The following is a 14,694-nucleotide window of genomic DNA, read 5'->3' on the forward strand; positions in this document are numbered from 1 at the left end:
GATTTTAAAAATAAAAAAACAAAATGCTTTTTAAAATGATATCGAAAAGTAAATGAGAATTAAAACAAAATGTAAATCATTTGTGTGGCCTTGCTGGGTCGTATTTTAAGTTGTTTTTAAAGTCATTTTGAAAACGAAATTACTTTTAAATTGATTTTGAAATGAAAGTCAATTTAAATTATAAAATGAAAGTTATTTTCATTTATAAAAAAAATCCTTTTTTGAGTTTTTCAATAAAAAATTACTTGGCACTTGTGGGCCACCATAGAGATCCAAAGACGACAAAATAATGACTGATTTAACAAAAATAAAAAAATGAAAAAAATGGAAACAAAATTCTTTTAATTTTTTAGTAATAAAAAATAACTCAAAATGTTATGGGAAGTATTAAAAATAAAAAGAAAATAAAAACAAAAGTTCTCACAAGAGAGTACACGTTTGACGTCAATTTTAAGATTCGATAAAAGGTTTTATCATGTGGTGCAATATGCACCCTAAAATCCTTCAAAGAGAGAGCACTGGGCACATACGTAATGTCTATTAGTATAACTCTGCCTGTTCTTAAATCCACACAAATTGGGATACAACCCTGAAGCAAAACAACTAAAAAAAATACCTACCAAAGCACGTTACACTCTCAGTCCATTCAAAGTCCCCATTACCCAGTAGTAAGTCTTTTTCAAACATCAATGGCACCAGAAGGTCTTGCATTGTCAGTGGAAGACAAGAGGGGCGTTCGTTCGTTGGTATCATACTCTCCTCCTTCGTCGGCGCTCGTCTCTTCTCCATCACCCTCCGACGGGGGTGCGGAACTTGTGCTCGCGCGATCCAAACTTCGTGAAGAATTTCTCTTCTTCTTCTTCTTTTTCTTCTTCTTTTTTTTGGTTTCCACCGATTGTTTACAAACCGGACACACTTTCTTCCCGGACGTCAACCATGGGTCGACACACTTGCAATGGTAAGCTATAAAACAAAAATGGTGTAAGTTTCAAAGAAGTCAGGTATGTTTGATCCCAAGTTACGCTGAAAAAATTTTTTTTTGTTAGAGACCTGTAGAGTTCTATCAGCATACAATCTGCTTGAGCCATCTTTTACCAATGATGTTAGCCTACTTTCATGCAAAAAATAAGAAAACATTAATGATCCAATTTTTCACAAAGTCCAAAAAATCCGTTTTTTAGCCGTTTTTTGGCCCAAATTTGCCCAAAAACATTTTTTTTCGAAAATCGAGCTCCGAATTAGATTTTTAAAATTTACAGATTTTACAAATTTACAGAAAGGCGATGGAACTGTTAATAGACGCCAGGAACCATATAGTCTATGAAAAAACTTCCAACAAGGACCGGTGGATAGACTTTTAAAATGCTAAATTGAAAGCCGAATTCGTGGAGAATGAGCTAGGAAATAACAATTTCATTTCTCTCTTGCTTAATTTTGGAGAGGTAGAGGTTGGCCCCCAAAGGTCATAATACCATAAGGCAAAGAAGACAATCTAAATGACGCATAAATTTAACCGAACAACAACCGAAGGGTGAGAGTTAGAGTCACTTACCATGGTTACAAGGGAGGATTCGTATTTTATCGTTCTCCTCGTAATCTTCGATACAAATCGCACAACAATCATAATCGTCCTCTGCACAAAGGAAAAATAAGAATAAAAATGAAAAGAATTTCGAAAAGCATAAGCGTACAACTTTCGCGAGCAGAAACTTTCGCAATTTTCGCGAAAACAAATGTTTTTGAAAATTCTTGAAAATGTAATTTGCGAAATTTCATCCTCCCGAAAAAAATCTAAAAAGAAAATTTATTCAAATTTTCCTCTTCGATGATAGCAAGAATAAAATTTAGTGTAAAATTTATTCTAAAGTCCATTAATTGTGGTTTGGGAACATTTGAGCGATCAAAACACTGGCTTTATTTATGCACCGAAAACTTAAATTTTCTACTAAAAATACACCTCATTCGCAAAAGTTTATGTTCACGAAAAAAAGTGGTGTGAATTTTGCGATCTTTCGACCTCGCGAAAGTTTCTGCACGCGAAAGTTCGTACGCCTAAAGTAATCGATTTGATTTTCTTTAATGACCAAATTTCATTTTGTTAAACAAGTGGAGTCCTAGGCAGATTCAATAATCCACCATTATAAATTCAAACAGGCTTTTGAAGCGTCAAGTGCCGTGACTACCCCGTACGAATATCTTACAAACATTATAAATCAGTATAAATCAAACCCATCCTCCTAGAACGTTTCACTTTTTCGAAAGTCCAAGGCTTACAATTGAATACAAATGTTTCCCAGTTTTTGCGACTTTTGTTATTTATGGGTTCCTAGGTGAAAAATCACAAAATACGCCAAAACTGCTGGTTTTTAAGCTTGGTAACTTGAAATTTTTCCTCATTGTTAAAGCTTTGACAATCCACTAGAAAAAATCTATGAACGAGTTTTGAAAGACTCTATTGATGTCATTGTGGTGCAGCGTTTTCATTTAATAAGTTAGAAACATTAACTGCTAAAAGTAGGAAACCCATTTGGGGCTAACGACACGCTAGGCCCCAGAACAACATTACATACATGTTTAAGCATACAAAAATCCAAAAGCTGGCTCGGAAATGCTTAGATCGAGAGCTTTACAAAGCTGAAAAATGCTTTGAAGGATGCTTATATCCTAAGCAAAATTTCGAAAATCCGTAACATTCCAGTCAAAAACAAACAAATTCTAAAAATGAAAGCTCAAGGTAATGTTTAGCATATGCTTAAATTTTTGCCATATATGAGCCTAGTTATGCTTATATTATAAACGCAATGTTTTTAAGAAAAACATGTATCACACAAAATTGTTTCCGTCCGGATCTTAACGACCATTCATTACGAGATTGCCTATCCGACAAATGGTATAAAAAGACCCAAAAATATGACAGAAGGGGAGGAAAAAGAGGAGAGAAGAGAAGGAGAGACAGACGAAAACAAGAGTGACGGAGAAGCACGAGTTTAACATCCTTGTCGTTGTTGTCTCTGGAGAAGATTTAGTTGACGTCGAAAAGTACATCTTTATTGGAACAATCTGAAATTTTTAAATGGTGTTGGTTTATCATTAAAATGACATATAGAGATTTTTCAAACAAAGACTTACTAATGATTGTTTGGAAATGAATACCAGTATTTGGTTAAACCTTGATTAAGTAGGCTTAATTTTATTTTTGTTTGTGATTTTCTATAACCATAGTGTGACACGGGTGAGAACTATGAAGGAAAGGCTGAATGGTCAGACCCTAATTCTTCCTAAAGTGTCACGCAATCAGAGTTCGAACAGGTAGCTTTCGCACAATCTATATATGAAGATATTTGAAGATATATTTTCTTGTTTCTTTTGTTTCAATTTTTTATTATAATTTTACGACATTTTACGACCCTACGACTTGTAAAAATTTTAATTTTTTCCAACAAGTTAGATCATTTTGTATATAGCTGATGATTGTACGCAAGAAACTTAAAGTACTACAAAAAATGTTTTGAATTTTTGTTTTATTATGAAGCTTTAGAAAGGCCAAGACACGAGAAACTGACAAGATTGATCTCAACTTTGAGATATAAAATATTTTAGTATAGAAATGTCTTTTAAATGATAAACCAACACCATATAAAAATTTCAGATTGTTTCAATAAAGATATACTTTCGACGTTAACTAAATCTTCTCCAGAGACAGCAACTACAAGGATGCTAAACTCAATTTCGTAACGAATGGTCGTTAGGACCCGGCGGAAATCACTCCGTGTGTTATGTAATGTCGTTCTAGGGCCTAGCGGAAGTGTCGTTAGCCCCAAATGGGCTTCCTACTTTTAGCAGTCAACACAGGAAAAAGTCATCAGATCCTACGGGTGAGAAAACCCCCTTTCCAGCGCTGGAAATTTTAAAAATTATTTGTTCCACGTAATTTTTCTCAAGCTGCACAGTGGAATTTATTAAACCGGAAGATTTGCAAAATCCCACTGCGGACTTTTTTCAAAAAATATTTTAGTCTGAAGTTTTAGACGTGTAATATTGAATTAAACCCTTCTTACGAGAAAAAGCACATCACGCTAGTGTAAAACGTAATTTCCCCCATTGGAATTTCCCTGCAATAAAATTCGGGTACAAATTTGAATCTTTAGGATTTCCGATTTCACACCCTGGTCTTTATGTGAAATATTTTGATACATCGATACATCGGTATTACTAATATCACACTGCAGAAACCCCTAGAGTCTTTTTGATATATCTTAGGTGTGAATTTCAAATAAACACTTAGCAACTATATAGTCGACGAAAACTTACACTACAAAACTCTAAAAACGCAGAAGGTCAAGACAGACAAAGGAAAAAATCATTATAGTCGCGCGGCTGAGGTCGAAAAACGTTTCATTTCGTGATACATCTTTTAGATTCCAAAAAAAACAACGGAAACTCGCGAATTAGTATGTGTAGATTACAAATCAAAAAAGTTTCCACGATATTATCGTGCAAGTAACGAGTAATTGGCGATTTTTTGCGTTTCCAGGCAAAATTGCAAGGCCTGGAAATTCATGATTTTTGGGGGGTCTTCAAATTTAAAAAAAACCTATATCACATGATAGAGCTCTTCAAACTGAGCAGAAAAGTGTATTACACCAAAGTCCCAACTTCTCTAGATCAAAATTTATTGGGAGCTATCGAGCCAATGCTCACGAATGATCGAATACATTTAACAATTTATCAAATAATTGGTAATAGCTAGGTGGAGAATTGAAATTTCGGCGTGTGATTTTCGATTCGACCTTTTGATAAGCTGGGTATGAAGTTCAAATTTAGGCGTGTGATTTTCATTTTCACTATTCTCAGCACAATGTCGAGAGCAACCACCTCTTGCATGTTAATTTAGTTTTAAACCGCTGGAATTTGTTTTTTCAACGTGGGATTTTATAGAGTGGTATTTGGCACTTCCCACCAGAGTAAAACATTGCAGGGTCCCACGCGTGGGAAACATGTACTTTTCCACCCTTTTAATTTGACTTTCCCACCCGTGGGAACTGATGACTTTTTCCTGTGTAATGTTTCTAATTTATTAAATGAAAACGATGCATCAATCATCATACCTTTAGTGTATTTCTTAGTAGGAATCTTCTTCAGATTGGCCGGAGATAACCTTGATCTTCGTTCACGAATACGAAACCGACAATATCGACCGAGCTAAACAGTTAAAAAGATATTTTCATTTACATTCAGAAGATTCACTAAAGACCTTGAACGCTTAGAAAATAATAGAATAAAAAATATTTTGGCCAGACAAGACAAAGGACTATGGAACGTTGATGATTTCCATCATTCATACAAGTCTCTTTTCGGTTGGCAGGATGGCGGCTAGGGATGAGCTGAAGTTTTTACAAGACTTTTTTACTTCAATCATTGGTCATGTTTGAAGTAATAGAGATTACGCAAAATTGTTTTATAAATTGTATAATTTGTATAATAAGAGCCTGTAAAAACTCCATCTTATCCCAGCGGCTAGCATACATCCCCGCATGACTTGCCATAGAGCAACCAAAATCATGTTCAAATAAACAAAACAGGCAGATCATCGTGAAGAAAAACTTACACTGAACAGGAGCATGAAGAAGAAGCAGATGGAGATGACCACAACAAAAGGAATCAAATATAATTGGAAAGGTAGTTCAATTTCTGCCGTGATCTTGATCCTTGACCTGAAATCGAAACCAGACAAACTTTAAAATGATTCGTGGTTAAGAGTAAAAAGTGTCAGCTTTTTCCTTTTTAACAGCTATCTCCCAGTATTATTCATGATATGCACCAGTGGAGAGTCTTATGAGAACTTTAAAAAAATTTCCCATTCAATACGTCACTTAAACAATAGAAAAAGTGACGTATGTGAAAAAGTGACGTGGGAAAAAAATAAGAAAAGTTGCATATTTGCATAAGTCATTGCAGTGGTGCATATCATGAATTCTACTGAAATCTTCCCTAAGATATAGAAAGAACGCTACAAGATACTGACACCTATAAAATTGTAATAGTTTCCAAATAGTTTGCCTTTCGTTGCCTTCTTGAGGATAAGAGCTTGACAGAAAATGCAGTCAGCCATTTAGATTTTTTGCGTTCATTTCTGTCCATCCAAGATTGCAAAAACTATACACAGATTTCTTATTCTTAACAATTGAAATTGGTTAATGCTCAGAAGAGGGTGTGAATGCACCTGGGCGGCTACAGTCAAATTATGCACTGTAAAAGGAAATTTAAGTGAATCTGTGTAACCTTTAAATTGATAGCACAAATAGGAACATACCTTGTGGGGTAGAGTGACTGCTTCAGGGAGTTTCCTGCATCCTAAAGTGGAAAGAGATATGATGGTTATTGTCTGACTGATATTAGTTGTTGTTGTTTCAAAGGTTGATCATGATGAAGGTAGGCTGGCTTTGGGAGATGAGACAGAATGGATTTTCTAATATCATTTGATCAGTTTTTAGTAATTTGATTCACTTGAAAACTGTTTCTTCTCAAAATTCATCAAATCATGCCGACCGATGATGCACAGTTAAAATTAACAAGAAAAACAAAAAAGTATTTATTACAATTTCAATAAAAAAAGTCAAGACTTACTCTTGTTACCATAACAGACACAATGGCAGGACCTTCCCCTAAAATCAAATATCAGTTGATACAGATGTTGTGATTAAAGCCTAATTTGACGTTGTCATTCACTTGAGACCTAAGAGCTCAGCAAACAATAGATCAAAGCTCATTCAAAGAGTGACGATATTCATTTCTGATATGCATATTTTGAAAAACATGTCCTCTTTCAAGAAAACAAGAAAAAATGAGTCAAGAAAAACAACTCATGTCAAAATCAACTAAATATCAAACCCAAGAGACAGAATCCCTTTAATAATAATATTGTAACAAATTTAGTGGTACCGTCCATAGTGACAAGATCTTCATAGCCATTTCTGCGATAAACAATGATTGCTGCATAGCCTGCGTTTTGTGCATTCTGTGCCTGAAAGTGATAACAGTTGAAATTTTGCGTAAATTTTCTCTCTTTTCTTCATGTAGAATGATTATTTGAAAAAGTTATATGTAAACTTTCTAATTTTCATAATTAAAAATTACCTGTTGTTCATAGGAGCAGGTGGTTTGAGACGTTGACTCTTCTGCCAGTAGAAAGATATTACCGTAAACATATTGTCGATAGGGAAAAGAGTTCTTCAACGGTGTACATGCATTCAAAGGTTTTGCAAGATCCAACAAACCCTATATGACAAAAAGAAAATAGACAAAACCAATTCTAGCACCCCCCCCTCCAATCTTCTAATCCTATAGTAAAATTATTTCTTCAGCTCAAAATCTATAGTCAATGTCAATAGTCAATGAAAGAAAGCATAATGTCATCCCAGAATAGAAGGACTGAAATCTTCAAAAAATTATAAACATTTGGATCTTTACAACATGTTTCAGGTGGTTTTAGGCTTATAACATAGAAACAATCTCATGTTTAGTGAAATAGTGTATTTCAAATTGTGAAAATTTCAAATTGAAGAATTTGTACCACTATTCCTGTTTGTGGAATTTCTCTACCAAAATCTGCTTGTGCATCTCTGTACATCCCTGTCAATGATGACACATTGTTGAACTACAAAGACAATGTAAAAACGCTATATTTTCAGCACGCTTTATAAATTAAAAAAAAACAAAGGGGTGTGACCAATCACACACTCCTACAGACTCCTAAAGTCTTTATTTTGGTAATCAGACCATAAGAACTTGTTTCTTATCGTGTGTGCTTGATGACACTCCTTTAAGTCTTAAATGTGGTCTATGTGTATTACACCTGCCCCTCAAATGATGTAGTCTGCATTAATGTCATCAGAGGTCAGTGGAGCTAATGTAAGAGGTTATTTTAAAGGTTGCTGATAATGTTTCTGTTTTACAACATTTAAATATAATTCAAAAAAGAAAAGATTGTTCACTTACAATCAATACTTTGCCATCAACGTAGTAAGATAGCAGTAAATTAAAAAGTATAGCTACATATTCAATATTTTTCATATTTCATTATTTCACCTGAAAAATATGAAGCAAATTCAATCATAATTATAATCATCTACTAGATTCCTTTTATTAATTGATCAATGAGATCAAGGCGTTGTGATAGTCATGCTCATGTGATATAAAAATATCTAAGCTAGCAAATGGAATTCCATGATATTTCCTGAGGATTAGAAAATCAATATAGAATAAAATGGTAACCCAAATAGAGCCGATGCAGTAGACTTCAGCATAAAACTTTGCATTTTTGATGACGTATTGCCCATTTCCAGGGACTCAAGAAAATGAGACAAAATGACCCCATTTTGGAGATGTACTCTTTGAGCCCTCTATGAGATGGTACAATCACAGTTTTTGTCAATAAGGAACTTAAAAAAATTGACTTTCCAAGGTTCTCAATGCTTCCATGGCGATCTGCAACTAGATTAATCTAATTCAAAACTTTGAGGTGAAAGTAAAGGCAGAAATTTATTATTTTTTCAACGTGATTTGCATATATTAGAACAGAAAGAAACGCCTATTTGTAAAAGATTTGTTTAAAACCACCTCATTTTTTTATGAGTATCCCCTAAATTCATCGAAAAAATACACAATTCAACATTAATCTTAAAATCTCTTTTATTGTTAAGTACCATTAAGTGCTCTAACTTGGGACGATTGGTCAAAACATGGGACTGTCGATATCTGGCCTGTATTTTCACTTACTGTTAAATCTCTTTGACAACAAATTTGTTTTGATAACTCCACGTCTCCGCCAAGTTTATCAATCATACTTTCTGTCATAACATGTCACGATAACTTTCATTGATAGCGCGCCCTTTTTAACTTTTTTATTTTCCTTCAAAATGACCAGACACCAATTGGAGAATTAGAGAACGCCCGCTGCCTAACCCGCGTCTATCGCCCGATGGGATTAACAAATAACGAGTGTGTAATTTGCCGCGCGACGTCAAACACTCCATCGTTTGCCACTAATTTGGTCTTCTTCGTTCCAGACATGGTCTTCTTCGTTCCAGACATTTGCGTGTGTTCCACTTCAGATTTTCTTTCATATTTCGATTTAAAAGCCTACTCAGTGCGAAAGAGAAATCGTGTATCTTTTAATACGCCGTTAATAAACTCAAATTAAATGACTTTAGAGGTTCTGCCGTTTTGCCGTCCCTTGTTTTGTCAGATAGTCCCAAGTTAGAGCAGTTGACAGTATCCCCAGGGCTCAAACGATGAAAAGAAAATAAGCGGGCGCAACCGCCCTTGTAGTTTAATCCCGAGATTGAAAAAACTTGGAGAAAACCTTTGCTGTAATGTAGCTGAGGAATTTTAAAACACAGCATTTAAAATGAAACAAGTGATACTTTTATGGACCTATCTGGTTATGCATTTAACAAATATAATTGATATCTACGTGAGCATGACCGTTAAACAATCATTCAGAGCACAAATAGTGACGATCTATTAAAATTAGTCATTTGTTTCTTATAAAAAAAACGTTTAGAAACCAAGATTTCATGCTCTTGAAATAATCTTTCATATTCAAGACTTCGTGAGCAAAAAAAACATCTTTCTCGCTAAAAAATTGAGTAATTTGGCTAAGAACATTGATGTATGCTTATTAATAGTGATTCTTATAAGTAAAGATGCGTCTTTTTAGCTGAAAAATTCTTTTTTTACAAAAATCTGCTTGAGCCATCTTTTACCTACTTTCATGTAAAAAATCAGAAAAAAACAATGATCCAATGTTTCACAAAGTCCAAAGAACCCTTTTTTTAGCCGTTTTTTGGCCCAAATTTGCCCAAAAACATTTTTTTTCGAAAATCGGGCTCCGTCACATTTAAGGGTTTAAAGTTATGCATCTTTGTGCAAAAAATCATAAAGAATAAAAGAGCCAATCTCGAGAAAAGCTAATACCTAAGTAATTGATAATGTGCTTATAAAAAAATATCAAATTTGGCCAGTTTTTCTATAAAAACACGCTAAGCAACCAAAATTTCATGTCTAAACACACATACTCTCTAAAAGTAAGCCCTCATGAGCAAAAAAAACATCTATCTCATAAATTTGTCTAAGAACATTGATGTATGCTTATTAATAGTGATTCTTATAGATAAACATGCGTTTTTTGAGCCAACAAAATTTTTTTGCAAAAATCTGCTTGAGCCATCTTTTACCTATGATGGCACCCTACTTTCATACAAAAAATCATAAAAATTAATGACCCAATTTTTCACAAAGTCTAAAAAACCCGTTTTTTAGTCGTTTTTTGGCCCAAATTGGCCCCAAAATTTTTTTTTTCGAAAATCGGGCTCCGTCACATTTTGGCCACCACCATTTTGCACCTTTGTACCAAAAATCAAAAGATTCCTATGATTCAATCCTGAGAAAAGTTGGTAACAGACGAACGAACGAACGAACGGACGAACACAGGTTAATTTATAGGACCTCCACCGGGGTAGGTCCAACAAGACAGTCTATGCTTAAACTCCTATATCAAGATTACAGGATTTGGAGTGCGGGCTGATTTTACTTTCATTTTCAGTGGTTTCACTTTCGATTTCAAGCCAACATCTTAGCAATGGGGTGCTCCCCCATAGTTACAGGGGTGTGCAAAAAAACAAACATAGAAAGTTTTTCAAATCCCTTATTTCGATTGAACCTACAAAAAATGAAACTTTTCCATGTTTTACTTTTTTGCACTATATAATTCTTCAAAATGAAAATATTTAAGATTTAAAGTTCTTTCAATGACTTTTTACGGCACTTTGTTGACAATCTAACTCTTGCATCAAATTCCTGCTTTTTCCAGTAAATTGAAGATGAGAAAAAACTTAAGCTTAGAGGATCACGGATTGGAACAATATATGAAGGGTGAGATTTTACAGCCGTCCATCGTGCAAGGCACTGAGAGGCCACAGGTGCCAAAAAGAAGGGCAGATTTTGCTATAAACTTCTCTCACAAGGATTTACTTGTCATGTGTCATATGTGTTGTGTCAACTTTTCAACATTGTATTGTTGTACCGGGTGTGCCAAAAAAAATAGGCCTAAAATTGAAACTTTGACGTAACTTTTTTCAGTTAGAATAGAAACTTGAAATTTTACATGCGTCTTAAGCAACCTATGCCGAAGCTTTCCTGAAAGTTTCATTCTTATAGCTTTAGTAGTTTTAAAGTTGTGGAGATTTTCCTAAAGGATGTGAAAATGTGCTTGTTTATAGATTTGACATCAGTTTTTTTTCTGAAGATAAATTCAGAATATACTTTTTTACAAAGCAGTACTTTTGATGATAAAAGTAAAGACAAAAAAATATAATGAGTAAATCCGAGATTTGAGTTCACGAATAATGCATCTTAATTGATTAACCATTACACTCACCAACAGTGCGAACACGACCAACAAATTGTGTCATAGATTTTCTGATTTCAGGTAGGTTTCTCGCGCATTCCTTCCAAACAGACTTGATCTTAGAAATGATTTCCTCCTCTGTTTCAAAAGGCTCTTCAATCTTCCTCGGTACACCTTGCGTTTAACCTCGTTCCAAAAATAGTAATCTAAAAGATTACTGTCGGGACTCTTTGGAGGCCACTGATCTTTCCTAAGGTATCGTCTCGGTATGGTTTCCTGCAAAAAGTCTTGGACAATGTTGCTGGTGTGCTATGAAGCTCCATCCTGAATGAAAATCCAGTCCCTTCTTGGATAGATTTTTTCGATTGCTGGAAAGAGTTCACGTTTCAGATGGTTTTTGTAGTTTTTGGCGTTGACTTTCAATCCTTTTCGTTTTACGAAAATCGGCCTTGTAACACCATGCCAGGTGAGTGCAGCTGACACCATAACTTTTACTGATTGGCGGTTGCTTTCATGGAAAAGGTTTTCATCAGGAACGTCTTTCTTTGTGCCTTTGTGGTAAACTCGATCGTTTTGGCTATTCAAAGGTACCTGGAGTGGAAAATCGCTTTCATCTTGAAAGATGGCGCGTTCAATCATCCTTGGGTTTTTTGCAAACTTCTCATGAAGACTAACAGCTCGATCGACTCTACGATTGCGTGTTGCATCGTTCATCTGTGGTGTTTTTAGACGTTTGAATTGGTTGTAACCTTTATCTTCAATCATTCGGCGTACAGAGGAATGAGAGATTTCAAGCTCTCTAGCGATTTCTCTTGGTGAAGCGTGCGTCCCAGGTTCGTCTTCCTGCGAGCAGATCATTTCTTCAACAAAAGCTTCATTTTCAGCAGTTCTGACACTTCTTGGTCTTCCTGATCCTTTCTTTTGCTCCATAGTACCATACTGTTTAAATTTCTTGACGGCACGTTTAACTTTTGAATAATGCCAGTTCTTTTCTGGGTTCTGTTTCCATATCTCATAAGCTGTATACTCTTTCTCGATATAATGTCTGATGATCACCTTCGTCAGAAAGAGGTGCCATTCTTCAATCTGTCTTGTGGTGATCTTTCTTCAGTAATGGTTAGAAATGCCGGTTGTCTTGAACGTTAGTAAGTGAAACCATTTTGCAATAGAATGTCATCTTTTAAAATAACACTGCAATGGCATCTTTCTGATTTCAAAACAAAAGCTGAAATAAACAAACGCAACTCCGGTTCAGATACTAAACGCTAGGGAACTGTGGTTAACTAGTTTTTTGTTTTGACGTCAAATCTATAAACAAGCACATTTTCACATCCTTTAGGAAAATCTCCATATCTTTGAAACTACTAAAGCTGTACAAATGAAATTTTAATGGTATAAAGGGGCAGATAAAAGAGGTAAGACTAGCCTAGTTTCTAATCCTGATATAGGAGTTTAATAAGCTTAGACTGCAAGTTGGTGGAAAAGTTGTGATTGGAAGTTTTTGTAATTAGACAGCATGACAAAGGTTTGTTATATTTTAGCATAACAAAGACAAACTCAGGAGGTGAGGTAAATTGCGTTTTGACCTGTTTTGACTGCTTTTAACCATTTTTCTAATACAAAAACAATTTCTAACTAACTTGACTTCACTGAACTGATGATAACCCAATTCTTAGCCAGTCTGATACATAACCACACCCATACCCAACTCTACTAGGTCGTCTGCAAGTCCTGACACTATTCCTGCATGTTGGATCCGAAAAATATATTTGTGTCTTTCAGCCATCACCACATGGAAAAGGAAGATAAAGGAAGCAACTGCAAAAGGCAAAAGCAATACATGATGAGGTGTAGAGAAAGAAATAACAAGGAAAAAGAAGTTGATATTTGTGACAAGCTTTGGGGAGAAAGACTATATTAGAGAACACTCATTTGAACAGTGCGTCACAAAGAGCGATATTTCCATCGCACAGAAGCGCTTCAAAACACCAGCTTTTTTCAAGTTTTGTCTCATTTACCCAAACACTTCAATCTTGCATAGGCTTAGGGGTCAAGACTAGAACCCTCAATACGAAACATTTGCATCATCAATTTCGTTAATTGTCAGAATCGTTTACTCACTGGAAATACTTTTTGAAGCTTCGTTTTTTTTCGGTTGTGCCTCATTTTAAAAATAATGAAGATGAAAAGTTACCATCAATCCCGCGAGTAAAAGAAGGTATTCCGACTAGTCTACGAAAAGTGGGCTCGCTCGGCAAATAGAATATCTCGCAAATTAATATATCCATAAAACTGACAAAATCCTTTCTTTTTTATGCTTAGGTGACGTCACCATCGATCCTGACTTGACAATGGAGAACCAAATTTGGCAATGCATAATTATTACAAGTGGCCGAGAAAGTTGGTAGTGACGCAAAAATTGCGCGATCAACGAAGCGCTAGAAAAACGCCCACTGAAAATTGAAACTAGAAATTTATTGAATATTTCACTGATGAACTATCGAACTTTTTGTTTTTTGTAATTATTATAAATTCATAGTTTTTAAATAATATTTTTTGAGAGTCAAAGCACAATTAAAGTGAATTTAAGATGATCGGGTGGATATTGGGCGGACGGGCGTTTTGCACGTCCCGAGATCGGAAATTAGAGGAGAGTAAAAGACGGGGGCGCTTTATTTATGTAAATATTAATTCATTTTTTTATTTTTTTGCGATTTCAAAATGAATTTTTGATTTTTGAATTAAGAAAATATATTAAGATATAATAAGATATTTCTTTACTTTACGAATAACCTACTATGTTGCTTCGCCACTTACCCCCGGATTGTTTTAGTTGGCACTTCGGTCATGTGAATAAAAACACGCGTATATGTTGAACCCGATTGTGGACTGACAGAAATTGCAATTACATAAATTATTGTGGAAGTGAACGCTTGAGATGAATGTTTGAGAAATCAAAAAGACAACTTTTGTAAGGATGTTGAGTTTTGTGTACAGTATAATGGCACTTTGTGACGGACTGTTGACCAGGCGTAGTTAATCGATATAATCGATAATCTTGAGTAATCAATAAATAATCGATGGATTAGATATCGATTAGCCGATAGAATCGATAGGTAATCGATACTCAAGATTTTTTCAAAGCTCGATTATTTATCGATTATCTATCGATTCCATTTTGTCATCGATTGTTTATCGATTATGAATCGATTATACTTCGATTACATTACATTAAGTATCGATTAAAAATCGATCGGCTAGCGATCACAGCTTTTGATCGATTA

The 14,694-nt window shown here is 34.9% G+C and overlaps 2 protein-coding genes across 2 annotated transcripts; both read right to left on the minus strand.

The window, feature by feature from the left end:
• Positions 1-254: 254 nt before the first annotated feature.
• On the minus strand, positions 255-8,088 carry LOC136808368 (E3 ubiquitin-protein ligase RNF13-like). Its single transcript, XM_067064900.1, has 10 exons — positions 7,999-8,088; positions 7,574-7,657; positions 7,138-7,278; positions 6,943-7,024; positions 6,628-6,665; positions 6,314-6,354; positions 5,609-5,714; positions 5,109-5,202; positions 1,553-1,633; positions 255-963 (listed from the first exon to the last, which is right to left on the minus strand). Exons 1-10 carry the CDS (start codon positions 8,071-8,073, stop codon positions 680-682), a joined length of 1,026 nt encoding a protein of 341 aa, XP_066921001.1. The 5' UTR covers positions 8,074-8,088; the 3' UTR covers positions 255-679.
• A 3,631-nt stretch (positions 8,089-11,719) lies between these two features.
• LOC136808406 (uncharacterized) lies at positions 11,720-12,340 on the minus strand. Its single transcript, XM_067064942.1, has one exon. It carries the CDS (start codon positions 12,338-12,340, stop codon positions 11,720-11,722), a length of 621 nt encoding a protein of 206 aa, XP_066921043.1.
• Between the last annotated feature and the right edge of the window lie 2,354 nt (positions 12,341-14,694).

The sequence above is a fragment of the Clytia hemisphaerica genome, unplaced genomic scaffold (assembly GCF_902728285.1).
Source record: "Clytia hemisphaerica strain Z4C2 unplaced genomic scaffold, Clytia hemisphaerica genome assembly, whole genome shotgun sequence".
Lineage (NCBI taxonomy): Eukaryota > Metazoa > Cnidaria > Hydrozoa > Leptothecata > Clytiidae > Clytia > Clytia hemisphaerica.